This window comes from Salvelinus namaycush, chromosome 25 (genome assembly GCF_016432855.1).
Source record: "Salvelinus namaycush isolate Seneca chromosome 25, SaNama_1.0, whole genome shotgun sequence".
Classification (NCBI taxonomy): domain Eukaryota; kingdom Metazoa; phylum Chordata; class Actinopteri; order Salmoniformes; family Salmonidae; genus Salvelinus; species Salvelinus namaycush.
The window spans coordinates 34,531,470-34,559,052 of record NC_052331.1 but is presented as its reverse complement, the minus strand read 5'-3'; the positions used below and the strand labels follow the sequence as shown (position 1 = coordinate 34,559,052).

At 41.3% G+C, this 27,583-nt stretch overlaps 1 protein-coding gene across 2 annotated transcripts; it reads right to left on the bottom strand.

Moving 5' to 3' along the window:
* On the bottom strand, positions 1-27,583 carry LOC120020627 (plasminogen activator inhibitor 1 RNA-binding protein-like). Of its 2 annotated transcripts, none has more exons than XM_038964337.1 (9): positions 27,212-27,583; positions 17,617-17,809; positions 9,886-10,029; positions 9,681-9,749; positions 9,476-9,553; positions 8,039-8,216; positions 4,189-4,245; positions 3,831-3,992; positions 1-1,871 (listed from the first exon to the last, which is right to left on the bottom strand). In XM_038964337.1, the coding sequence occupies exons 1-9, from the start codon at positions 27,465-27,467 to the stop codon at positions 1,812-1,814; spliced, it is 1,197 nt and encodes a 398-aa protein (XP_038820265.1). In that variant the 5' UTR covers positions 27,468-27,583; the 3' UTR covers positions 1-1,811. The 2 variants fall into 2 exon arrangements, with proteins under 2 accessions (XP_038820265.1, XP_038820264.1); XM_038964336.1 differs by having other exon boundaries at positions 8,015-8,216; positions 27,212-27,582.

The window sequence follows — 27,583 nt, the reverse complement described above, 5'->3', positions numbered from 1 at the left end:
TGGGCAGAATACATTTAACACCTCTTAAGTCATTTATTAGAACAGGGATGTTTGCAGAGAAGTCTACCGTCAAGTGTCTCAAACAGTACTACAAAAGGCTTGCGCCAATCACCTGTGTCCATGCATTACCAGCAAGTCTTTCCAGAGCACTGTAATATAAAGCTTTCTGTCACTTACAATATCTGCCTTAAATGTACCTCTTCCCCAACCCAAATGTGTGAAGCACAGGAGGTTGGTGACAGCTTAATTGAGGAGAACGGGCTCATGGTAATGACTGGAGCGGAATCAGTGGAATTAAATACATCTAACACATGGTTTCCATGTGTTTTATGCTATTCCATCAGCTCCGCTCCAGCCGTTATTATGAGCCATTGTCCCATCCTGTGGTGTGAAGTATACCCACTTTGGTCAAATAAATCCTCTATTGGAAATGCTAGACACAGATGACTATACGCAAGGTTAGCAGTCATACATTCTGTAGCACTCGATTGCTCCACATTGAACGGTCCATTTCTTTCAGACAAATGATGCAGTAGTGCTGCTGTAGTAATGATAATAATAATAATAATAACAACAACAATAGAACAGTAACAGCAAAGATGATCACAAGGAATTATAAAATAAATAAACGTAAGTTTCAGAGTACTGGTGCTGATAGAAACAAGATATGTTCACAGTCGACCATCTTCCCTAAACAACTATGTTCTCAGAAATAACAACTACCTCAGGCAAAAGAGAGCTGCTTTTCAACTTGTGGTCAAGTGCCCGGGAAGATGTCAAGTTCATGATAGGGGAGTACTTTAAGTCCTACAAGTAACTATTGTTCACGTTCACAATGAACCCAATCAATTTCGCATGCATGCACGCACACACACAAAGATTTGGTCACACAAAAAATACAATATATTCGTATAGTGGTCCTAAGGTTACTAGTAGTAAAGCCTGTACGACCTTCAAGGACCAGCCTAGAAATACATTTGGACCCTGGCTGCCCTGAAGACACAGGCAGTTAAGGACCAGGGACAAAGCACATGAACCACTGGTCAAGAAAAATAAGAGCCTATCAATAGGAAAATAAAGGAAATTCACTTTCACTGCATGACAAGCAGAAGAATATTAAGCTCAAGGGGTCACTAGAATACAGGTACATTTTTAAAACACAGTAAAAGATTTAGTACAAAGGTACTCAAATGTATTGAGTTTAACAGAGTAATACATGACTTAAAAGTCACCCTTTCAAAATAAAAGCTTGTCTAAGATGACCCCAAAATATTCCGATAAAGTCATGAGGAAAGCCAGCCAAAGCATCGGGGTTAAAACACACACACACACACACACACACACACACACACACACACACACACACACACACACACACACACACACACACACACACACACACACACACACACACACACACACACACACACACACACACACACACACACAATCTCTGAAATGCATTTTTTCAAGCAGCAATACAAAAGAATATCCATGAAGTATGCATAATATCTGAAGAAACAAAACTACTGTATGAAAACATCCCTGCTATCATGTCTCAAAATACAAAACGTTTACCAATAATTTGCTTCAGTTCAACAAGAGAAGTCCATTTTCTGCTTTTTTTGGTCTTTTATCTGTCATTTTAAAACAGGTTAAAATTTCAGTCCTCAGGTGTGATGACAGTCTTTTTTTTCTCTCGTATACTTGAAGAAGTTGTAAGCATGCAAGCCTCGTAGAGGAGGGGCCCGGAGGGGCGGGGCTAATGCCCGGAGGGGCTGATGGGGCGGGCTGGTGGCGGTGCTAGAGTATTAAGCCAGGGCCGGGAAGGCCTCTGGGTCGTCAACGTTGGGAACGGACACTCCACCCGGCTGGGGACAAAGAGAGATTTTTAATTTTTTTAGACGAAATCTGAGAATAATGGGTCGTGTTCAGTAGGGATTGGTAGGTACTTCATGAACAACACAACTCAACAAGTAGAACAATGATCACAGTCAGCTTGAGCACCCAATTTGACTTTTTGTGGTCAGTGAAAACAGCTTTTTATGGTCAATAACCATTAAGGTTGAATGGTGGGAACCCGGTTACCGAGATTTACCAACCAAAACCACTCCCTTTTTACCCAGGATAAATAACTGCGAGAAACTGGTATAATCTAATAAATTATTTATATGAATACCATGGCGTGAAACAGAACTATTAAAATATACGCAATGTCTAAATCTGGCTTCTCTATGGACTGTGCATGATGAATCAGGGTGGGGACAGGCAGCCCATCTCTGTATGGAGCGCAGTTCTCAATGCATGTAGACCTATCATCTCATCTTGGTAACTTTTTTTCTTGTGGACCTAGGCCTAAATTTGATGCAGCATACTACAGTAATATTAAGACCGAATGCACGTCTAATTTACCCATCTTCAGTTGGCTTTCGGGGGTCACCTTGTTTTAATTTGTAAAGATAATATTTTTTTTTAAACGGCCTATCACTCGAATATCGTTGTTTTAAATCAGTGCATGCATGAGCACTCTCTGTCTTTCTCTCTCTCCATCAACTCCATTCAAATTGCATCCAAAATAGATCATCCTGAATCTAGATTGATATATAGCCCTGTATATAGGATGTCCTAGCCTACCTCTTTCAGGTAATACATTTAATGCAGTATTAGCCTTATATTTAGCTAATTACTGATGGGTTATGCATAACAAGCTTCTAACTTATAGCCTCTGTCTTTCGCGCAATACGCAACCACCTGAGCTCCGACTGGACTCTCCTTAAAAAACGTTCCTTAGCTCTTGGAGTTCCATGCAGGAAAAGCTAGACTAGAATAACTTGTTGGACATCATTTTTTTTAGAAGAGGAGCGCAAGCTCTTTTTTTGTTTAATGTTAAATCCAGCAGCCAAGAGAAGTCACGGATAGTTTGAAAGAAGAGCGAACGCGCGATGGCGGTCGGCTATAGCAGTTATTTATTCAGACTCATAACCATTCAATCTTTGTGAAGAGAAGTGAAAGCCTTCTGCATGTAATTCTAGTCCAACATTATTAACAGACAACATTAGAACGATGACGATGATTTAACTGTTGAACGCGAGGAAGTAGTAAAGCAATAGAGAGAAAGAGGAGGAAGGCTAATAACATTAGGGGAAATATTACGAAAGGTATATATGCGTCAGCCTACTAATTATACAAATAGGCCCCATTATATTTCAATATTAAAATCAAATTCAGTAGCTTGTAACTTTGTAGACCGCTTGTGCTACACCAGAATGTTCTCTTCTGCTTTATCACGGTTTGAACGATGTGCGTAATACCAGTCCATATAATACAATACAGTACAGTAATACAGTTCACGCTCAAAAAGATTAGCCTACTGGTGCTAGATTCATTTATTTACCCAAGAGAGCATATAGCTAGCTACATCTATTGGTTTTTATGTTTTTCTGTCGTGCGTAATGTGCAGTAGCCTATATCATATATGTATTCGATAATGGCACAATCATTTGGGCTTTTTTTGGGCTTGGGTTTATTAAATGTGGTTAATGTAGGGCTCATTAAATGTATGTAATATATGTCTCATCAGGCTCAGGTAGCATCAGGTTTGAATGTTCATGCTGATCAAAGCTACAATTAAATCCAGATTTATATGCTTTATAATGCCACTCCCGGTTTTGGAGGGAAATACCGGGTTACCGGGGAGAAAAGTGATTTATTCTCAGGATGGAACATTTGTACAATACCCGGGAAAATATTCAACTCTAGTAACCACAGCCTTTTGTGATCAACATTTACATCTATTTGTGTTCTGTGACAACAGCCTCAATTAGCGTTACCTTTTCAGATCGGCCTCCTCCCGCACCGCGGCCTCCCCTTCCTCCACGGGCTCCCCCCCGCCCGCGCCGGCCCAGGTCTCCAAAGTTGATCTCCAGCTGGGCTGTGATGTCGTTGGCGGGCTTGCGGAAGTGGTGGTCCGGGCCAACTTCGTCAGGATTGCCCTGGTGGAGGAAGAGTTGACGTTGTTTACATTTAGCCAGAGACCACTGATAGCAACCATCTCAACTCAAATAGCCAACATGCTAACTACTGTTTGACATAATTGAACTCTTGATATACCATGCCGATGTGTATGAGTGTGATAAAGGCTTGTTTTATCAGAATTGTATAAGGGTGAATATGTGAAACAACAGGCACCTTGAACAGAGGGGTTGTGTCTGCTTCAATCTCCGGAGCATCAATCACAGCCGGTCTCTGCAACAACCAAGAGAAAGGACCAACAATAAGGAGAAGCACTTCAGTCCCATTTGTAATGACATAGCCTCTTCAGGAGGGTTGTTAGCTGGTTAACATTACTATCTGGTTTATATCAGCCCTTTTGTTGGTAAATACATAATAAAATACAGACCACCACAGTTATTTAATACCTTAAAGATGGTTTACTATTGATCCGTTGACAGGAATCAATCAGCAAACTTCTTTCTAACTTAAAACTTTTTCCCCAAAACTTGAAATGACACAGTTCACCAATATCACTCGAGTAGAATACTGTATATCTGAAAATGTTTTGTAACTTAAATTGAAATCAAATTGATTTGAAATTAAAAACAAATTATTTAATTGATTCCGTCACATCCTAAATGTAAATAACACAGAATTTTCTCAAATACAGCATGAAAACATAATGAAATATGCAAAACACAACTAGGGCTGTCACAATTACTGTATAACTAACGGTAATGGATGAAGACACATATACATATACATATACATATATATATATATATATAGATATATGGTTATTTTATTTTCATGACAGTCTTCATCCATTACCGTCAGTTATACAGTAATTGTGACAGCTCTAGTTGTGTTTTTGGGGGAGGGGGGAATGAACATCTGATTGAAGACTTTCTGCAATAACATGGACTCTTAACAACGTGATGAAACTTTGATGCCCTTGCTGGAACAAGCAAGGTGTTGTAGCAAACTATGAATATAAGGAGCTTGGAACCTCTAACCCTGGCAATAGATGCAGTAAAGAGGTCAATTGAACTCGACCAAAACAATTGAATTGTCATGGAAACAAGTAGGGGGAAATGCCCTGGGAGAAAGATCCCGAGTCTCCTATTGCCCCCCAGCAAAATTAGCCTACATTTAGGCTATTGTTTACACGTGTATTTTACACTATGTTAAGGTAAAAATCATTTTATAATGCTTGTATGGATGTCAACCCCAATACATGTTCATGTCATTGTTACTAGTCAATTGTATTATAGTTAAAACTACCACCACTAATTTCTGTATGCTAGCTGTTCTAACCAGCTTATATGAACGGGAGTTAGCATTTAGCAGGCACTTCTTCTAAACTTAAAAAAGGGACAACCTCGACATGTTTTGCAGCGAAAACTGCCAAATATATCCGAATCGGACTTAACTTCTTCTTAATAGGGGGGCGCTGTTTTCACTTTGGAAAACATCGTGCCCAAATTAAACGGCCTCGTACTCTGTTCTAGATCATACAATATGCATATTATTATTACTATTGGATAGAAAACACTCTGAAGTTTCTAAAACTGTTTGAATTATATCTGTGAGTAAAACAGAACTCATTTGGCAGCAAACTTCCATACAGGAAGTGAAAATTCTGAAAATGAGGCTCTGTGTCAGGGCCTGCCTATTCAACTGGCTTTTATTTATGGATCTGTATGCACTTCATACGCCTTCCACTAGATGTCAACAGGCAGTAGAAGGTTGAATGGGGTGTCTAGCTTGATGTGAGGCCGAATAAGAGCTTTTGGAGTGACAGTTCCGCTCTTTTGTCAGTTTTCAACTGCGCGCCGGGGAACCTCACATTGTCTTCTGAAAAGCGTTCGGTATACACGATGAATTGCTCCGGCTCTGATTTTATTGTATACATGTGAGAAGAACATCATAAAGTAGGATTTTCAACCGAGTTTGACCAGTTTATTCAACGTTTATTGGGAATTTTGGAATTTTTCGTTCCAGGTGCCAAGAGTTGATGGGCATGTTCGCGCCACAATGCTAGCCAAAGTTGCTAATTCGACAGAAGAAATGGACATTCTAAAACCAAACAACGATTTATTCTGGACCTAGGACTCCTTGCACAACATTCTGATGGAAGATCAACAAAAGTAAGATAATATTTATGATGTTATTTCGTATTTTTGTGTAATATGTTGGCTCCAACACGGCGGAGAATAGGTGAGCGCTGTCTCACAATAATGCATGCTGTATGTTGTAGTAAAGTTATTTTTAAAAATCTAACACAGCGGTTGCATTAAGAACCAGTGTATCTTTCATTTTCTGTACAACATGTATTTTTTAGTAAAGTTTATGATGAGTTCTTTGGTTAGATTAGGTGACTGTCCAAAATATCTCCGGACATTTTGGTGAATTGTTGCTACGTATTCACAATGTATAACCACGATTTGCAGCTCTAAATATGCACAATTTTGAACAAAACATAAATGTATTGTATAACATGATGTTATAAGACTGTCATCTGATGAAGTTGTCCAAAGGTTAGTGATTAATTTTATCTCTATTGCTGGTTTTTGTGAAAGCTATGTTGGCGGTGAATAAATGGCTTTGTGTGTTTGGCTATTGTGGTAAGCTAATATAATTCTATATTGTGTTTTCGCAATTGGCTGGATTCACAAGATGTTTATCTTTCATTTGCTGTACACCATGTATTTTTCATAAATGTTTTATGATGAGTATTTATGTATTTCACGTTGCTCTCTGTAATTATTCTGGCTGTTTTGGTGCTATTTGTGATGGTGGCTGCAATGTAAAACTACGATTTATACCTCAAATATGATTATGTTTTGTTTGAAAATTTGCATATTTGAGGTATAAATCGTAGTTTTACATTGCAGCCACCATCACAAATAGCACCAAAACAGCCAGAATAATTACAGAGAGCAACGTGAAATACATAAATACTCATCATAAAACATTGTATAACATGATGTTATAAGACTGTCATCTGATGAAGTTGTTCAAGGTTAGTGATTAATTTTATCTCTATTTCTGGGTTTTGTGAAAGCTACCTATGCGGTGGAAACATGGTGAAAACATGGCGTTGTGTGTTTGGCTATTGTGGTTAGCTAATATAAATACATATTGTGTTTTCGCTGTAAAACATTTTAAAAATCGGAAATGATGGCTGGATTCACAAGATGTTTATCTTTCATTTGCTGTATTGGACTTGTGATTTCATGAAATTATATTATATGATATCCCTGTCCCGTTAGGCTAGGCTATGCTAGTCAGCTTTTTTGATGAGGATGCTCCCGGATCCGGGATGGGTAGCCCTGTAAGTAACCACAGTGGCCTGTTCCATTTCATAAATCGTGAAGGATTTGACAAATATCCACTTTGTTAGATCAGATTTGTTGAACGTGCGCCAATCTGGTTGTTCAATTGACTCCTTCACCCCATATAGTTGAATGGTAAACTCATGGGTACACTGGCAATGGCTGCCTGCTATTGTAATGCAATCATTTCCATGGTAATGTTGAATGTTCACTCAAATGATAACTGAGGTGGCTCATATTTTTTGTAATGAAAATTGAGTTGAATCAACAAATCACAGCACATATTGATGGGTACACTTCCTGTTTTTACTTCCTGCTTTACTCCTATGGGTACACTAGTAATGTCCAGTCCACCAATTATGCTTTCATTGACTTGAATGAGGATGCCTGTTCTATTAATTATATTTCTATGGCAGCCATGCAGTCAGGAGCGGAGGAAAGCAGAAAATATGGGTCCAAAAAAATGTACAATAATAATAATACAAAAATATTCTTATTCGAATGGTTATTACGGAGACCGCGGTCATCTGGCTGGACAATTACAGTCATTCAGAATTCCATGACCATCACAGTCCTAAACACAACAAAATACAATGGCAAAACATCCATATATACCTAACAGTGCACTGCACAACTATAGATAAGCAAAAATTCTCTATATATTCCCGGCTTTTGTCACTTACGTCTTTCAGCTTTTCGTCACTTACATCTTCGCTCTTGGACTTGTGCAGAACGTAGCCTTTGTTCCACTTGCTGTCGGCGCCCTCGTTGGGCTTGCGGATGTTGAACTCCACTTTGGCGCGTTCCTTGTCCTGCATGGCTTTCCATTCGTCCAGGGTCATCTCCTTGGGGCCCTCCTCCTTCGGTTCCTCCACCTCGTTCTCCCTGGAGGAGACAGAGACACATTTGTTATTGACCATTCGTCCAGGGTCATCTCCTTGGGGCCCTCCTCCTTCGGTTCCTCCACCTCGTTCTCCCTGGAGGAGACAGAGACGCATTTGTTATTGAAAGATATTACCATACATTGTCTGTTAGCTTTCACATTTCTGTTGTTTTTGGATTTCTTCTAGATTGACTGTAGGGCTGCTTGTATTGTGGACCACGGGATGAATTGAATGTTGAGAGCAGCACAAATCAGCATGAATGCAGCACCATAGTGAACCAGCACAGTGATGTTAACTCCAAGAATAGGTCTCCCTGGCAAAAATTGGACTTAACCTGTAAACACACACACACACACACACACACACACACACACACACACACACACACACACACACACACACACACACACACACACACACACACACACACACACACACACACACACACACACACACACACACACACACACACACACACACACACACACACAGCTCTGGAAAAAATTAAGAGACCATTGCAAAATGATCAGTTTCTCTGGTTGTACTATTTATAGGTATGTGTTTGGGTAAAATTAACATTTTTGTTTTATTCTATAAATTACTGACAACATTTCTCCCAAATTCCAATTAAAAATATGTATTTGCAGAAAATGACAACTGAAAAATGACAACAAAAAAGATGCTGTGTTGTCAGATCTCGAATAATGCAAAGAAAATAAGTTCATATTCATTTTTAAACAACACAATACTAATGTTTTAACTTAGGAAGAGTTCAGAAATCTATATTTGGTGGAATAACCCTGATTTTCAATCACAGCTTTCATGCGTCTTGGCATGCTCTCCACCAGTCTTTCACATTGATGTCGGGTGACTTTATGCCACTCCTGGTGCAAAAATTCAAGCACCTCAGCTCTTCCTCTTGATCACATTCAAGTGGTTTTCAATGGGGTTCAGGTCTGGAGATTGGGCTTGATTCAAGCGTCCTTCACAAAGACAAATCTGCCCGATTCCAGCCTTGCTGAATCATCACCGATCCTCCTCCAGATTACACAGTGGGTGCGAGACCTGGAGAGGCCTACAAGCCACAGTGTGACTTATTCCACCAAATATAGATTTCTGAACTCTTCCTAAGTTAAAACATTAGTATTGTGTTGTTTAAAAATGAATATGAACTTATTTTCTTTGCATTATTCGAGGTCTGACAACACCGCAACTTTTTTTGTTTTTTTGACCAGTTGTCAGGTCCAGGAAGGTGCTCACTTGTTCTCAGAGTCAGCAGGGGGGTGTTCCACTCCCTCAGGGGTTCCCCCGGGGGCAGCAGTCTGTTCAGCATCACCACTGGGAACAGAAATTCAACACAGCGAAGGAACAAACCAGTCAATATCAACAAAGGACCTGTGTCCTTGCCTACACATAATGGTCATCTCATTTAAGGAAGTAGGTAATGATTGTTTGACCCACCAACCTTGTTTCGTCCTTGGGGTTCCCCCGGTTGTGAGAGCCACTCCCGCCACGCTTCTCCTCGGATTTCTGACTGTTGAGGGAAAAAAAATGGAAACCAAAAGCTCCACCATTCCTACCACTAATCACAGAGCATCTGAAAATGTAATCACTCCAAAAGACCATCACTACCACTAGTCCTTTAAGGACTCAGAGCAGAAATTACTCACGGTTTGTCACCGCCGCCACTGTGTCTGTCGAAGTCCCGTTTGCCGCGGGAGTCGAAGCCGTCACCCCGGCCCATGCCCCGGCCCCGTCCACCACGCCCACCTCGGCCGCCGCCACGCCCTCTGGGGGGCCGGTCTACGAAAGGTCTAAGGAGGCACACACACACAGGCTCAGCATCAAGCAGCACAGATACAGAATGAGCAGCTCAGAACTACGAAAACTACTTTATTGAACGTTTTAAAAACATGCAAGGATATATAGAGTGCCTTCAGAAAGTAGTCATATACCCCTTGACTCATTCCACATGTTGTTGTCTAACAGCCAGAATTCAAAATGGATTAAATGAAATAAAAATCTCACCCATCTACACACAATATCCCATTACGACAAAGTTGAAAACGTGTTTTTTTCGAACATTTATTGAAAATGAAATACAGACCTATCTAATTTACATACAATATGTAAATTAGATATTTCTGTATTTCATTTTCAATAAACTTGCTACAATTGCTAAAATCATGTAACAAGTACTCACATCCCTTTGCTATGACACTCCAACTTGAGTTTAGGTGCATCCAATTTCTTTAGATCAACCTTGAGATGCCACTACAACTTGGGAGTCCACCTGTGGCCAATTAAATTGTTTGGACATGATTTAGAAAGAAACACACCTGTCTATATAAGGTCTGACAGTGTATGTCAGAGCAGAAACTATACCATGAAATCCAAGGAACTGTCCCTAGATCTCTGAGATAGAATTGTAATGAGGCATATATCTGGGATATAAAACAATTTCTATAGTATCGATAGTATAGAGAACTGTGGTCTCCGTCATCGGGAAATAGTGGTACTAAAAATATGGTACTACCCAGACTCTGCATAGAGCTGGCCTTCCGACCAAACTGAGCAACCGGACAAGAAGGACCTTGGTCACGAAGGTGAACAAGAACCCAATGACCACTGACAGAACTACAGAGTTCCTTGGCTGAGATGGGAGAACCTGCCAGAAGGACAACAGTTTCTACAGCACTTCACCCATCTGAGCTTTATGGGAGAGTGGCCAGATGGAAGCCACTCCTGAGAAAAAGGCACTTGACAGCACGCTTGGACTTTGCAAAAACGCACGTGAAAGACTGAGAGGCAAAAGATTCTGTGGTCTAATGAGACAAAAATGTAACTAAATGTAAAGCACTATGTCTGGAGACAAACAGGCACAGCTGATCATCTGTCTAACACCATCCCTACCATGAAGCATGGTGGTGGCAGCATCATGCTATGGGAATGCTTTACAACTTGCTGAGACTGTGGGACTGGTAAGGATAGAGGGAACAATGAATGGAGCCAAATACAGGCAAATCCTTGATGAGAACCTGCTTCAGAGTGTTCTCACTTGTTCTCACTTCCGGGCCGACAGAGATGGTCGCCTCGCTTCGCGTTCTCAGGAAACTATGCAGTATTTTGTTTTTTTATGTATTATTTCTTACATTGTTACCCCAGGAAATCTTAAGTTTATTACCTACAGCCGGGAGGAACTATTGGATATAAGAGTAACGTCAACTCACCAACATTACGACCAGGAATACGACTTTCCAAAAGCGGATCCTCTGTTTGGTCCACCACCCAGGACAATGGATCGGATCCCAGCCGGCGACCCAAAACAATGGCGCCGCAGAAGGGGCAGACGGAGCAGTCTTCTGGTCAGGCTACGCAGACTGGCACATCGCGCACCGCTCCCGAGTATACTACTCGCCAATGTCCAGTCTCTTGACAACAAGGTAGACGAAATCCGAGCAAGGGTCGCCTCCCAGAGAGACATCAGAGATTGTAACGTTCTTTGATTCACGGAAACATGGCTCTCTCGGGATACATTATCAGAGTCGGTACAGCCACCTGGTTTCTTCACGCATCGCGCCGACAGAAACAACCAGAAACAACCGACCGCATTATATACCAAGAGAATTCTCTTCAATTATAATCACAGTCGACTATATCCCCCCCAAGCAGACACATCGACGGCCCTGAAAGAACTTCATTGGACTCTATGTAAACTGGAAACCACATATCCTGGTTTATTGTAGCTGGTGATTTATTGTAGCTGGGGATTTTAACAAGGCTAATCTGAAAACAAGGCTCCCTAAATTTTATCAGCATATCGAATGCGCAACCCAGGCTGACAAAACCCTGGATCATTGTTATTCTAACTTCCGCGATGCATACGAAGCCCTCCACCGCCCTCTTTTCGGAAAATCTGACCACGACTCCATTTTGTTGCTCCCAGCCTACAGACAGAAACTAAAACAGGAAAAACCCGTGCTCACGTCTGTTCAACGCTGGTCCGACCAATCGGATTCCACGCTTCAAGATTGCTTCGATCACGTGGACTGGGATACGTTCCGCATAGAGTCGGCCAATAACATTGAATAATACGCTGATTCGGTGAGCGAGTTTATTAGCAACTGCATCGGTGATGTTGTACCCACAGAGACTATTAAAACTTTCCTCAACCAGAAACCGTGGATTGATGGCAGCATTTGCGCAACACTGAAAGCGCGAACCACTGCTTTTAATCAGAGCAAGGTGACCGGAAACATGACTGAATACAAACAGTGTAGCTACTCCCTCCGCAAGGAAATCAAACAAGCTAAGCATCAGTATAGAGACAAAGTAGAGTCACAATTCAACGGCTCAGACACGAGAGGTATGTGGCAGGGTCTACAGTTAATCACGGACTACAAAAAGAAAACCAGCCCCAACGCGGACCAGGATGTCTTGCTCCCAGACAAACTAAACAACTTCTTTGCTCGCTTTGAGGACAATTCAGTGCCACCGACACGGCCTGCTACCAAAACCTGCGGGCTCTCCTTCACTGCAGCCAACGTGAGTAAAACATTTAAACGTGTTAACCCTCACAAGGCTGCCATCCCAGACGGCATCCCTAGCCGCGTCCTCAAGAGCATGCGCAGACCAGCTGGCTGGTGTGTTTACGGACATATTCAATCAATCCTTATCCCAGTCTGCTGTTCCCACATGCTTCAAGAGGGCCACCATTGTTCCTGTTCCCAAGAAAGCTAAGGTAACTGAGCAAAATGACTATCGCCCCGTAGCACTCACCTCCGTCATCATGAAGTGCTTTGAGAGACTAGTCAAGGACCATATCACCTCCACCCTACCTGACACCCTAGACCCACTCCAATTTGCTTACCGCCCCAATAGGTCCACAGACGACGCAATCGCAATCACACTGCCCTAACCCATCTGGACAAAAGGAATACCTATGCAAGAATGCTGTACATCGACTAGAGGTAGACCGATTAATCGGAATGACCGATTTGTAAAAAACTTTTTTTACACCTTTATTTAACCTTTATTTAACTAGGCAAGTCAGTTAAGAACAAATTCTTACTTTCAATGACGGCCTAGGAACGGTGGGTTAACTGCCTCGTTCAGGGGCAGAACGACAGATTTTTACCTTGTCAGCTATGGAACCAGAAGAGGACTGGCCACCCCTCATAGCCTGGTTCCTCTCTAGGTTTCTTCCTAGGTTTTGGCCTTTCTAGGGAGTGTTTCCTAGCCACCGTGCTTCTACACCTGCATTGCTTGCTGTTTGGGGTTTAAGGCTGGGTTTCTGTACAGCACTTTGAGATATCAGCTGATGTAAGAAGGGCTATATAAATAAATTTGATTTGATTTGATTCAGCTCAGGGGATTCAATCTTGCAACCTTACAGTTAACTAGTCCAACGCTCTAACCACCTGATTACATTGCACTGCACGAGGAGCCTGCCTGTTACGCGAATGCAGTAAGCCAAGGTAAGTTGCTAGCTAGCATTAAACTTATCTTATAAAAAACAAACAATCAATCAATCATAATCACTAGTTAACTACACATGGTTGATGATATTACTAGTTTATCTAGCGTGTCCTGCGTTGCATATAATCGATGTGGTGCGTATCGTTGCTCCAATGTGTACCTAACCATAAACATCAATGCCTTTCTTAAAATCAATACACAGAAGTATATATTTTTAAACCTGCATATTTAGCTAAAAGAAATCCAGGTTAGCTGGCAATATTAACCAGGTGAAATTGTGTCACTTCTCTTGCGTTAATTGCACGCAGAGTCAGTGTATATGCAACAGTTTGGGCCGCCTAATTTGCCAGAATTTTACATAACTATGACATAACATTGAAGGTTGTGCAATGTAACAGGAATATTTAGACTGATGGATGCCACCCGTTGGATAAAATACGGAACGGTTCCGTATTTCACTGAAAGAATAAACGTCTTGTTTTCGAGATGATAGTTTCCGGATTCGACCATATTAATGACCAAAGGCTCGTATTTCTGTGTGTTATTATGTTATAATTAAGTCTATGATTTGATAGAGCAGTCTGACTGAGCGATGGTAGGCACCAGCAGGCTCGTAGGCATTCATTCAAACAGCACTTTCGTGCGTTTTGCCAGCAGCTCTGCTGTTTATGACTTCAAGCCTATCAACTCCTGAGATGAGGCTGGTGTAACCGATGTGAAATGGCTAGCTAGTTAGCGGGGTGCGCGCTAATAGCGTTTCAAGCGTCACTCGCTCTGAGACTTGGAGTGGTTGTTCCCCTTGCTCTGCAAGGGCCGCGGCTTTTGTGGAGCAATGGGTAACGCTGCTTTGAGGGTGGGTGATGTCGTTGTGTTCCTAGTTCGAGCCCAGGTAGGAGCGAGGAGAGGGACGGAAGCTATAATGTTACACTGGCAATACTAAAGTGCCTATAAGAACATCCAATAGTCAAAGGTTAATGAAATACAAATGGTATAGAGAGAAATAGTCCTATAATTCCTATAATAACTACAACCTAAAACTTCTTACCTGGGAATATTGAAGACTCATGTTAAAAGGAACCACCAGCTTTCATATGTTCTAATGTTCTGAGCAAGGAACTTAAATGTTAGCTTTCTTACATGGCACATATTTCACTTTTACTTTCTTCTCCAACACTTTGTTTTTGCATTATTTAAACCAAATTGAACCTGTTTCATTATTTATTTGAGGCTAAATTGATTTTATTGATATGTTCATTCAGTATTGTTGTAATTGTCATTAAAAATCGGCCGATTAAATCGGTATCGGCTTTTTTGGTCCTCCAATAATCGGTATCGGTATCGGCGTTGAAAAATCATAATCGGTCAACCTCTAACATCGACTACAGCTCAGCATTTAACACCACAGTACCCTCCAAACTCGTCATTAAGCTCGAGACCCTGGGTCTCGACCCCGCCCTGTGCAACTGGGTCCTGGACCCCACAAGGGTGCGTTCTCAGCCCTCTCCTGTACTCCCTGTTCACCCATGACTGCATGGCCATGCACGCATCCAACTCAATCATCAAGTTTGCAGACGACACTACAGTGGTAGGCTTGATTACCAACAACGACGAGACGGCCTACAGGGAGGAGGTGAGGGCCCTCGGAGTGTGGTGTCAGGAAAATAACCTCACACTCAATGTCAACAAAACAAAGGAGATGATCGTGGACTTCAGGAAACAGCAAAGGGAGCAGCCCCCTATCCACATCGATGGGACAGTAGTGGAGAAGGTGGAATGTTTTAAGTTCCTCGGCGTACACATCACGGACAAATTGAAATGGTCCACCCACACAGACAGCATGGTGAAGAAGGCGCAGCAGCGCCTCTTCAACCTCAGGAGGCTGAAGAAATTTGACTTGTCACCAAAAACTTTTACAAGCTTTTCCAGATGCACAATCGAGAGCATCCTGTCGGGCTGTATCACCGCCTGGTACGGCAACTGCTCCGCCCACAACCGTAAGGCTCTCCAGAGGGTAGTGAGGTCTGCACAACACATCACCGGGGGCAAACTACCTGCCCTCCAGGAGACCTACACCACCCGATGTCACAGGAAGGCCAAAAAGATCATCAAGGACAACAACCACCCGAGCCACTGCTTGTTCACCCCGCTATCATCCAGAAGGCGAGGTCAGAACAGGTGCATCAAAGCTGGGACCGAGAAACTGAAAAACAGCTTCTTTCTCAAGGCCATCAGACTGTTAAACAGCCATCACTAACATTCAGTGGCTGCCGCCAACATACTGACTCATCTCTAGCCACTTTAACAATTCAAAATGGCATGTAATAAATGTATTACTAGCCACTTTAAACAATGCCACTTTATATAATGTTTACATACCCTACATTACTCATCTCATATGTATATACTGTACTCTATACCATCTACTGCATCTTGTCTATGCCGTTCGGCCATCACTCATCCATATATTTTTAGGTACATATTCTTATTCATTCCTTTACACTTGTGTGTATAAGGTAGTTGTTGTGAAATTGTTAGATTACTCGTTGGTTATTACTGCATGGTCGGAACTAGAAGCACAAGCATTTCGCTACACTCGCATTAACATCTGCTAACCATCTGTATGTGACAAATAAAATTTTATTTGATTTGAGAAAACTTAAACTGGGGTGAAGATTTACTTTCCAACAGGACAAGCATACAACCAAAGCAACACTGGAATGGCTTCAGAACAAGCATGTGAAAGTCCTTGAGTAGCCCAGACAAAGCCCAGACTTGAATACCATTGAAAATCTGTGGAAAACTTGAAGATTGTTGTTCACCGCTGCTCCCAATCTAACTTAACAGAGCTTGAGAAAATCTCCAAGGAAGAATGGGAGAAAATCCCCAAATCCAGTTGTGCAAAGCTGATACAGACATACCCCAGATGGCTCAAAGTTGATACAGACATACCCCAGATGACTCAAAGCTGATACAGACATACCCCAGACGACTCAAAGCTGATACAGACATACCCCAGACGACTCAAAGCTGATACAGACATACCCCAGACGACTCAAAGCTGATACAGACATACCCCAGATGACTCAAAGCTGATACAGATATACCCCAGACGACTCAAAGCTGATACAGACATACCCCAGACGACTCAAAGCTGATACAGACATACCCCAGACGACTCAAAGCTGATACAGACATACCCCAGACGACTCAAAGCTGATACAGACATACCCCAGACGACTCAAAGCTGATACAGACATACCCCATACGACTCAAAGCTGATACAGACATACCCCAGATGACTCAAAGCTGATACAGACATACCCCAGACGACTCAAAGCTGATACAGACATACCCCAGACGACTCAAAGCTGATACAGACATACCCCAGATGACTCAAAGCTGATACAGACATACCCCAGACGACTCAAAGCTGATACAGATATACCCCAGATGACTCAAAGCTGAAATCGCCGCCAAAAGTGCTTCTACAAAGTAATGACTCAGGGGTGTGAATACTTAGATATTTCTGTATTTAATTTACAATAAATTTACTATAATTTATAAAAACATGTTTTCACAAATTTTATCCATTTTGAATACAGGTTGTAACAACAAAATGCGGAATAAGTCACGCTGTATGAATACTTTCTGAAGGCACTGTAGGTTATTGGTTGTGAGGATAATAGGTGTGATTTGAATTTTGACCGTTTTGTTTTTGCATTGCTTTAGCTAGTAGTGAGCACAAACTACAGTCAAAGTGAAAGGGAGAGGTGTCATCTGACACTTATAAATAACAAACTGAAGCAGTGCGTCCCGGACATCTGTCTATCCCACGACTCCAAGACATCCACATTTCATCAACGATAATAATAATTAACAAAACATTGCTCTAAGCATTGTCATTTAGTACAGCAACTACTCACTTGTCTGCAGAGAACTCTCCTCTCTCTCCGACGTCGGGCTTGTCCTCGATGGGTTTATCGAAGCGGCGCTCACGTGGGGGTCTCCTGTTGTCTGGCCTCCTCTCGCCGGGGGGCCGCCCCTCGCCCTGCCCGGCCTGGTGCTGGGAGCCAGGTTGGCCCTGCTGGTCCGGCCTTCGGTCCACCCGCCTGATACCTGCCACCACAACAACACATGGAGGCTTTAGAGGTGGACACTGATATGACTACAGAGACTAATTAGGAGGGCGGTACAGCCAAAAGCCACATGAGCACCACTCTTTCAATAATACTTTTTGATCAAATGTTATTTTATTTGTCACATGCGCCGAATACAACAGGTGTAGACCTTAACGTGAAGTGCTTACTTACAAGTCCTTATTAACCAACAATGCAGTTCAAGAAATAGAGTTCAGAAAATATTTACTAAATAAACTAAAGTACAAAATAAAATAAAAGTTACACAAAATAACAATACATCATCGATACACTTATTGATGAAGCCAGTGACTGATGTGGTGTACTTCTCAATGCCATTGGAAGAATCCCTGAACATATTTCAGTCTGTGCTAGCAAAACAGTCCTGTAGCTTAGCATCTGCTTCATCTGACCACTTTTTTATAAACCGAGTCACTGGTGCTTCCTGCTTTAATTTTTGCTTGTAAGCAGGAATCAGGAAGATAGCATTATGGTCAGATTTGCCAAATGGAGGGCGAGGGAGAGCTTTGTACGTGTCTCTGTGTGTGGAGTAAAGATCACGTAAAACATCAGCCATCCTCTCCGGCACCATTCTACTGAATGTTGCGTTGATTAGAGCGGTGTCTGACACTTGACATTTATTTATGAAAGTTTGCGGTGGAACACGTGAAAACGGCATGTATTTTCAGAATTGTTTGGCGAACAACTCATAGGTGGGCTGCGAGCTACTGGTAGCTCACGATCAACCTGTTGGAGACCCCTGTAGTAAGCACTAGTGTATCCGTCCAAATAACAGCTCTAATATTCTTCTGCATTTAGATATTTACGCAAACCTGGAGATTTCACCGTGTAGGTGTAGATATCGCCATATGCTACTTTGACTTGGGCCATTAGGTAGGGTTGTATCTAGTGCTGTCCCCAACAAAACAAAAATGTTGGTCGACCCGAGTCATCGGTTCTTAATTTTAAAACGTGTATTTTTCCATATGTGTTTGAATAAAAGCAACTATTACTGAACAAAAATATAAACGCAAGATGTAAAGGGTTTGTCCCATGTTTCATGAGCTGAAATAAAACATCCCAGAGGTTTTCCATACTTCATATTTCTCTCTCATTTTGTGCATAATTTTGTTTACATCCCTGTTAGTGAACATTTCTACTTTGCCAAGATAATCCATCCAGCTGACAGGTGTGGCATATCAAGAAGCTGATTCAACAGCATGATCATGACACAGGTGCACCTTGTGCTGGGGATAATAAAAGGCCACTCTAAAATGTGCAGTTGTCACACAACACAATGCCACAGATGTCTCAAGTTGAGGGTGCATGCAATTGGCATGCCGACTGCAGGAATGTCCACCAGAGCTGTTGCCAGGGAATTTAATGTTAATTTCTCTACCATAAGCCACCTCCAATGTTGTTTTAGATCATTTGCCAGTACGTCCAACAGCCCAGGACCTCCACATCCGGCTTCTTCCCCAGTGGGATCGTCTGAGACCAGCCACCCGGACAGCTGATGAAACTGAGGAGTATTTCTGTCTGTAATAAAGCCCTTTTATGGGGAAAACTCATTCTGATTGGCTGGGCCTGGCTCCCAGTTGGTGGGCCTGGCTCCCAAGTGGGTGAGACTATACCCACCCATGGATGCGCCCCTGCCCAGCCATGTGAAATCCATAGATTAGGGCCTAATGAATTTATTTAAATTACTGAAATACCTAATTTGTTTAGGAAAAACATTCCCTCAACCCTTGCTCTCTTTAACATGAAACATCAATGCATTGCATGCACGTGACCAATAGGGCCTGACCTGTAGCCTATCATAATCACATCAATAAATTGCTTATAACAAACTCCGAACACTGTAACAGCTAATTGGATGCAGAGGTCGGATGAGGTGAAAAATAAACTCGAAACTGAGAATGTTTACTGGTTGCTCAGGAGGGAAAGGGGAAGTCAGATGTGTGGAAGACATTTGACTTAGTTGTGTAAACTACTGGAGATCCAGAAAAAGGAGGGAGTGTGAGTCACTGTGTGAGTATTGTGTGCCAAACAGGTGCTGTAAGATTACAATATTATTACGAACAGTGTAAATACTAAATAAATTATAAATGTACGAAAAAAGGATGTTCTAACGGAAAATGAAATAAATATATAAAGACTTTATTAAAGCAAAGACTAAAAAAGTTGCATGCATTCATGAATTGCGGTTTATTTATTGTTTAGGCTAATCATCCAAAGCTCTCTTTGATATTTCATTTGAAAACTAAAATGATTGATTGCAATTCAAAGCATGAATTACTCGTATGCTGTGTGATGACATGAAGGAATGAATGATTGATTGATACAATAGCCTATATATCGAAATATAGGCCCAAGTAAGTTACGCTATTAAGACTAAACACATTACACGCTCTTTGACCTACAGCTCGATGGTGGTTATACAAGGCTCCTACTACTATAAGAAGCCATATAATGATAATGACACTACTAATGATGATCATAATAATAATTGTAATAGCAATTAGGAGATCAAGAAAGAGGGTATAGGAGCAAGAGCTGTGTGCATATTATGACTCACAAACAGGTGCTGTTAGATTAAAATATTATTTTATGCACCTTAGGAACAGTGTTAACACTAAATACATTTAGTAACACCACTATTCTAATGAAAACAATCTTGAAAAACCCTTTATTAAGATGAAAGATTTAAAAACAGCCGAATTTGTGAAATTGCTTTATCCGACATGTTGTGGTTGCGTGAGGCTTGGTGCTCACAGAATCAGTAGGCTATTAAACAAACATTCAAACTGGCAACAGAAGCAGGATCTGTCTTATTTCTGTAGATATACAGTACCAGTCAAAAGATTGGATACAGCTACCCTTTCATGTTTCTTTTATGTTTTATTATTTTCTACATTGTAGAATAATAGTGAAGACATCAAAACTAATAAAAAACACATAGAATCATGTAGCAACCAAAAAAAAGTGTTAAACAAATCAAAATATATTTGATATTCTTCAAAATAGCCACCCTTTTACCTTGATGACAGCTTTGCACACTCTTGGCATTCTCTCAACCCGCTTCATGAGGAATGCTTTTCCAACAGTCTTGAAGGAGTTCCCACATATGCTGCGCACTTGTTGGCTGCTCTGGGCCTTCAGTTCCTGTGGCGGTCCTCATGAGAGCCAGTTTCATCATAACACTTGATGGTTTTTGAGACTGCACTTGAAGAACATTTCAAAGTTCTTGAAATTCTCAGGATTTACTGACTTTCATGTCTTAAAGTAATGATGGACTGTCGTTTCTCTTTGCTTATTTGAGCTGTTCTTGCCATAATATGGACTTTGTATTTTAGCAAATAGGGCTATCTTCTGTATACCACCCCTACCTTGTCACAACACAACTGATTAGCTCAAACGCATTAAGGAAAGAAATTCCACAAATTAACTTTTAACAAAGCACACCTGTTAATTGAAATGCATTCCAGGTCCATTCCAGGACTACCTCATGAGGCTGGTTGAGAGAATACCAAGAGTGTGCAAAGCTATCATCGTGATTGAAAGTGCATGTTATACAATAATATTTATTAGTGTTGCACCATTATTCTTACTAGAGGTCGACCGATTATGATTTTTCAACGCCGATACCGATAAATGAAGAGCCCAAAAAAGCCGATACCGATTAATCGGCCGATTTATATATATATATATATATATATATATATATATATATATATACACACACAGTATATATATATTTGTAATAATGACAATTACAACAATACTGAATGAACACTTATTTTAACTTAATATAATACATCAATAAAATCAATTTAGTCTCAAATAAATTATGAAACATGTTATAATGCAAAAACAAAGTGTTGGAGAAGAAAGTAAAAGTGCAATATGTGCCATGTAAAAGAGCTAACGTTTAAGTTCCTTGCTCAGAACATATGAAAGCATACGAAACATGAGTCTTCAATATTCCCAGGTAAGAGGTTTTAGGTTGTAGTTATTATAGGACTATTTATCTCTATACCATTTGTATTTCATATACTTTTGACTATTGGATGTTCTAATAGGCACTATAGTATTGCCAGCCGAATCTCGGGAGTTGATAGGCTTGAAGTCATAAACAGCGCAATGTTTGAAGCACAGCGAAGATCTGCTGGCAAATGCAGGAAAGTGCTGTTTGAATGAATGCTTACGAGCCTGCTGCTGCCTACCACCGCTCAGTCAGACTGCTCTATCAAATCATAGACTTAATTATAACATAATAACACACAGAAATACGAGCCTTGGGTCATTAATATGGTCAAATCCGGAAACTATCATTTCGAAAAACAAAACGTTTATTCTTTCAGTGAAATACGGAACCGTTCCGTATTTTATCTAACCGGTGGCATCCCTAAGTCTAAATATTGATGTTACATTGTACAACCTTCAATGTTATGTCATAATTACGTACAATTCTGGCAAATTAATTAGGGTCTTTGTTAAGAAGAAATGGTCTTCACACAGTTCGCAACGAGCCAGGCGGCCCAAACTGCGGCATATACCCTGACTCTGCTTACACAGAACACAAGAGAAGTGACACAATTTCACTAGTTAAAAGAAATTCATGTTAGCAGGCAATATGAACTAAATATGCAGGTTTAAAAATATATACTTGTGTATTGATTTTAAGAAAGGCGTTGATGTTTATGGTTAGGTACACATTGGTGCAACGACAGTGCTTTTTTCGGCGAATGCGCTTGTTAAATCACCCGTTTGGCGAAGTAGGCTGTGATTCAATGACAAATGAACAGGCACCACATCGATTATATGCAACGCAGGACAAGCTAGATAAACTAGTAATATCATCAACCATGTGTAGTTAACTAGTGATTATGTTAAGATTGATTGATTTTTATAAGATAAGTTTAATGTTAGCTAGCACCTTACCTTGGCTCCTTGCTGCACTCACATAACAGGTAGTCAGCCTGCTACGCAGTCTCCTCGTGGAGTGCAATGTAATCGGCCATAATCGGTGTCCAAAAATGCCGATTACCTATTGTTATGAAAACTTGAAATCGGCCCTAATTAATCGGCCTTTCCGATTAATCTCTCGACCTCTAAATCTTACATAATATAACCATTTACAATTTCAGTAGCACATGTCTTAGGGTGATGGACTGTGCCATCCCTGTGGCCTCCAATGGTTCAGTCCACAGAGACAGGCGTGAGTCAGACAGGTGTCTTGTGTACCATGAAACAAACAAAATAATTTGTGACAGCTTGACTAAAGAAATCTGTCGACCAGAAGCCTATCGACCAAACAATCGACATGTCGACTCATTTTTTCTCTCACTGAAACATGCAAAAGGTACCACGTTCATCTGTAGAAATAATAGTACGCAAGTATAAACACCATGGGACCACGCAGCCGTCATACCGCTCAGGAAGGAGACGCGCTCTGTCTCCTAGAGATGAACGTACATTGGTGCGAAAAGTGCAAATCAATCCCAGAACAACAGCAAAGGACCTTGTGCAGATACTGGAGGAAACAGGTACAAAATTATCTATATCCACAGAAAAACGAGTCCTATATCGACATAACCTGAAAGGCCGCTCAACAAGGAAGAAGCTCCAAAACCGCCATAAAAAATCCAGACTACGGTTTGCAACTGCATATGGGGACAAAGATTGTACTTTTTGGAGAAATGTCCTCTGGTCTAGATAGAACTGTTTGCCATAATGACCATTGTTATGTTAGGAGGAAAAAGGGGGATGCTTGCAAGCCGAAGAACACCATCCCAACCGTGAAGCACAGGGGTGGCAGCATCATGTTGTGGGGGTGCTTTGCTGCAGGAGGGACTGGTGCACTTCACAAAATAGATGGCATCATGAGGAAGAAAAAATATGTGGATATATTGAAGCAACATCTTAAGACATCAGTCAGGAAGTTAAAGCTTGGTCGCAAATGGGTCTTCCAAATGGAAAATGACCCCAAGCATACTTCCAAAGTTGTGGCAAAATGGCTTAAAGACAACAAAGTCAAGGTATTGGAGTGGCCATCACAAAGCCCTGACCTCAATGCCATAGAACATTTGTGGGCAGAACTTTAAAAGCGTGTGTGAGCAAGGAGGCCTAAGAACCTGACTCAGTTACACCAGCTCTCTCAGGAGGAATGGGCCAAAGATTCCCCCAACTTATTGTGGGAAGCTTGTGGAAGGCTACCCGAAACGTTTGACCCAAGTTAAACAATTTAAAGGCAATGCTACCAAATACTAATTGAGTGTATGTAAACTTCTGACCCACTGGGAATGTGATGAAAGAAATAAAAGCTGAAATAAATCATTCTCTCTACTATTTTTCTGACATTTCACATTCTTAAAATAAAGTGGTGATCCTAACTGACCTAAAACAGAGAATTTTTACCAGGATTAAATGTCAGGAATTGTGAAAAACTGAGTTTAAATGTATTTGGCTAAGGTGTATGTAAACTTCCGACTTCAACTGTAAATTTTGCAATTGGGAAAAAATATCTTAAAGTAGAAATAGAATGAAACAAACAGGTATTCTATTTTTGCTCTATTATAGTGGCCACTAAAGTAGACGTCGATCAAGTGCACAAGGCTACATCTGTGCAAAAATAACGTTCGCAGAGTAAAACATTTAATAATCCCCTCTCACTCACGTGTTACTGTTAAGTTCAACACAACAAAAGCAATCTCTTTGGGCTACACTGCACATTATTACATTGTACACTTTCTGCCTGTGGACATCTGTTCTACAATGTGCCAGCAGAGCATGATACCCTTTGTTGGCATAATTGATCTCTTTCAGGCAGAGAGTACACCTGGAATACCCATTTTAATCCACTGTATTGAAAAAGTGAGAAAAAGGGAAAGTGTGTGGTGTTCCTTTCATCTCAGGCCCAGCTCCAGCTACACTTCATCCCTGAATCCACTTGTTTAACAAGCAACGCCTCATTTTCACCTAATTCTCTCATTCTGAAAATGAACCACATACTGTAGAGGGAAAACATTAGTACTCTAGTTAGTTGGCTAACTTGTAAACATTTCACAGATTGCCAGGGTCCAGTAAGCAACTAACACGTTATAACTTGAGGAACGGTATTGTGCGGAAATCTCCCCCTGCCAGAACCTCCCCCTGCCAGAATCTCCCCCTGCCAGAACCTCCCCCTGCCAGAACCTCCCCCTGCCAGAACCTCCCCCTGACAGAACCTCCCCCTGACAGAACCTCCCCCTGACGGAACCTCCCCCACTCCTTCGCGTGAACGCGCACACACTCAACTCTTCATTGCTGCAACTTGCTTGCTAGTTGAGATTTCTGCTCTTCACTCCATTGTCAGTTTAGCCTACATTTCATTGATCTTAGTAGCAGAAAGCATTGTTGATTTGTGTCCTTCAAGGCAGCTGTCTGTGATCACGTTGGGCTGCGTTTCATTTCAATTTATATGGCGGTTTGATCGCTGGGGAGGCACTAGTAATGTCTGCAGTTTTCGGTTTGGCTATTTGTGTATTAGTCTATAAATAAATCTCTTTGCCAAAATTCGTCATCTCTCCCATGTCTTAATCGACTAGTAGTTCTGAAATGTTTATTGCTTGGCTACATTTTACTCCCTCCTCTATGTTTAATATAACACACATACATTCATTATTCATTTCGGCTGCCTATCCTGATGGGAAGTTTGTTCTATAAAAAGTATTTGACTCTGATGTGTGCCACAGAAAATATTTGACTCCTTGTTACAAAATTAAGGAAATTAGAAGGGGGAGGATTTCAACAAGACCATTTTCTTGCCTGCCCGAAATACCCCCCCCCCCCCCCCCCCCATCCAGCTACTGTAGCAATATACTTTAAAATGCTAGCAATACTTGTTCCACCACACTTTCTCCCTCACCTCAAACTTTCCAAATGCCAGTTGTTTTTCGGTTACATCTCATGAAGTACGGTTCATCACATTCTCACCCCCGTCTCCTAGTCAGGCTTCTCACCTGTATCGAGTTAAAGATGCAATATGCAGAAATTGCTCAGCCATTTCCTGGTTACTAAAATTGTAATAGTTTGCCTAATTTCAGTATGTGACAAAACAAGCAAGTATGTTTTAGAGAAACATTGTGGCATCTAAACCATTGAGAAATATATTTTCCATAACCAAAAATATTGTATCCAGCTGTTTGAAGCTAGTGTGCAAAACCGAAAGTAAAAGGAAGCATAGAAAAAGCATAGCAATAAAGCACAAAGAAAATATATATTGCTTCTTAGACTTGATTTCAATGTAATGACAGATCTATAACTAATATTTATATGTGAATTTGTTACAAAAAGTTACATATTACAGCTTTAACAACATGAAATATGGGCCAGCTGTCAGCAAAGGTGTTAGGTTACTCCAGAGGAAGTTGCTTAGCTATTTCATGAGGGTGTTGTGTTAGCTGGCTATGCCCTGTCATTCTTACTTTGACAGCATGCACGTTTGATTCCATGCAGACACGCCTTCGTTCAATGCATTTAGCTAGTGATAATATTTCGAGGGGCCTTAGCTAGCTAATGTTACTTTTGTTGTGGTGGACATCTGGCCAGATGCACTCGTTTACAAAAGCATTGCGCATGTACGTCGTGGAAATAGTAGCTTGTTAGCTATAAAGTGAAGTACAGTAACATTATCTGTTTAGAAAAGCGTATGCGCAGATGAAAACAAACGGCAACACGCTAGTTACACTGTCATAACACTTCACTGAATAAGCTACCTACATGAAAACAGTACTATGCAATAACTTGATAGCCAGCTTGTACTGTTTTATCCACCTAAACCGGACATTGGTTGGCTAGGTCGCGCGAACTACCTAGCTCGCTAATGATGCAGTTGCAGCAGAACGCACGGGCCTCATTCAACTCGATATTTCTGACGGTTCAGTAGCATCAGTGTTGTTTTGAAGAATAGCTAGCTAACTACGCAGCAAGCTGGCCTGTCCCGCAAATCCCTAGAAGAGCCAGATAGCTATCTTCTTTCTTAGCCGACTACAAAGCTACCTAGGCTAGGTATATTATGAATATGTGCACTAAGCTCGAGCTGTTTCACAACAAAAACATTACCCTCCGCAGCAACCACAGCGCCATCATTTACAACATCCACATCCTGCAGGTGGAATGGATTTCAGCGAGAGGCGGACCAAAGTGCACAGGTGGTTGCTATCCAATGCATATCCAATGCATGATTAACCTGTCTAATAATGCATTGGATATTTGCATGTTCGCAATGGGTTCTTCTGTTACCCTCTAAATTGATCGCAACAGGACATAACCCATGTTGTTAGCAAACTGGCTAGGATTTTGCAGGTTTTGACTACCAATTTATCCGCGTGCACCTTACCTTCTTTCTTCAGAGGTACTGCAGTCTGAGTTTCATCTTTCTTGTCAAGGAGCGGATTCTTCCTGTCCTTCTGTGACTCCTTCTTGGTCTGCTTGGCGGCTTGGGCTGCAGACTTGGTGATACCAGCTGCAGCCGCCTCTTTCTTCTTATTCTCCGCCGCCTTTAGCACCTCGAAAGGGTCTGATTCATCGTCCAATAGCTGGTCGAACCGATTGGTTACGACGCAGCCGAAGCTTTCTTGCAGATGCCCGGGCATGATCGCGCCCCTTCAGCGGAATTCACCTCCGATTCTACGAGGCTTGGTGCGAACAATTCGCTAGATACTACCACAAGATGGCTGGGAAATGTACCTCTTCTCTTCCGGCGCGAGGA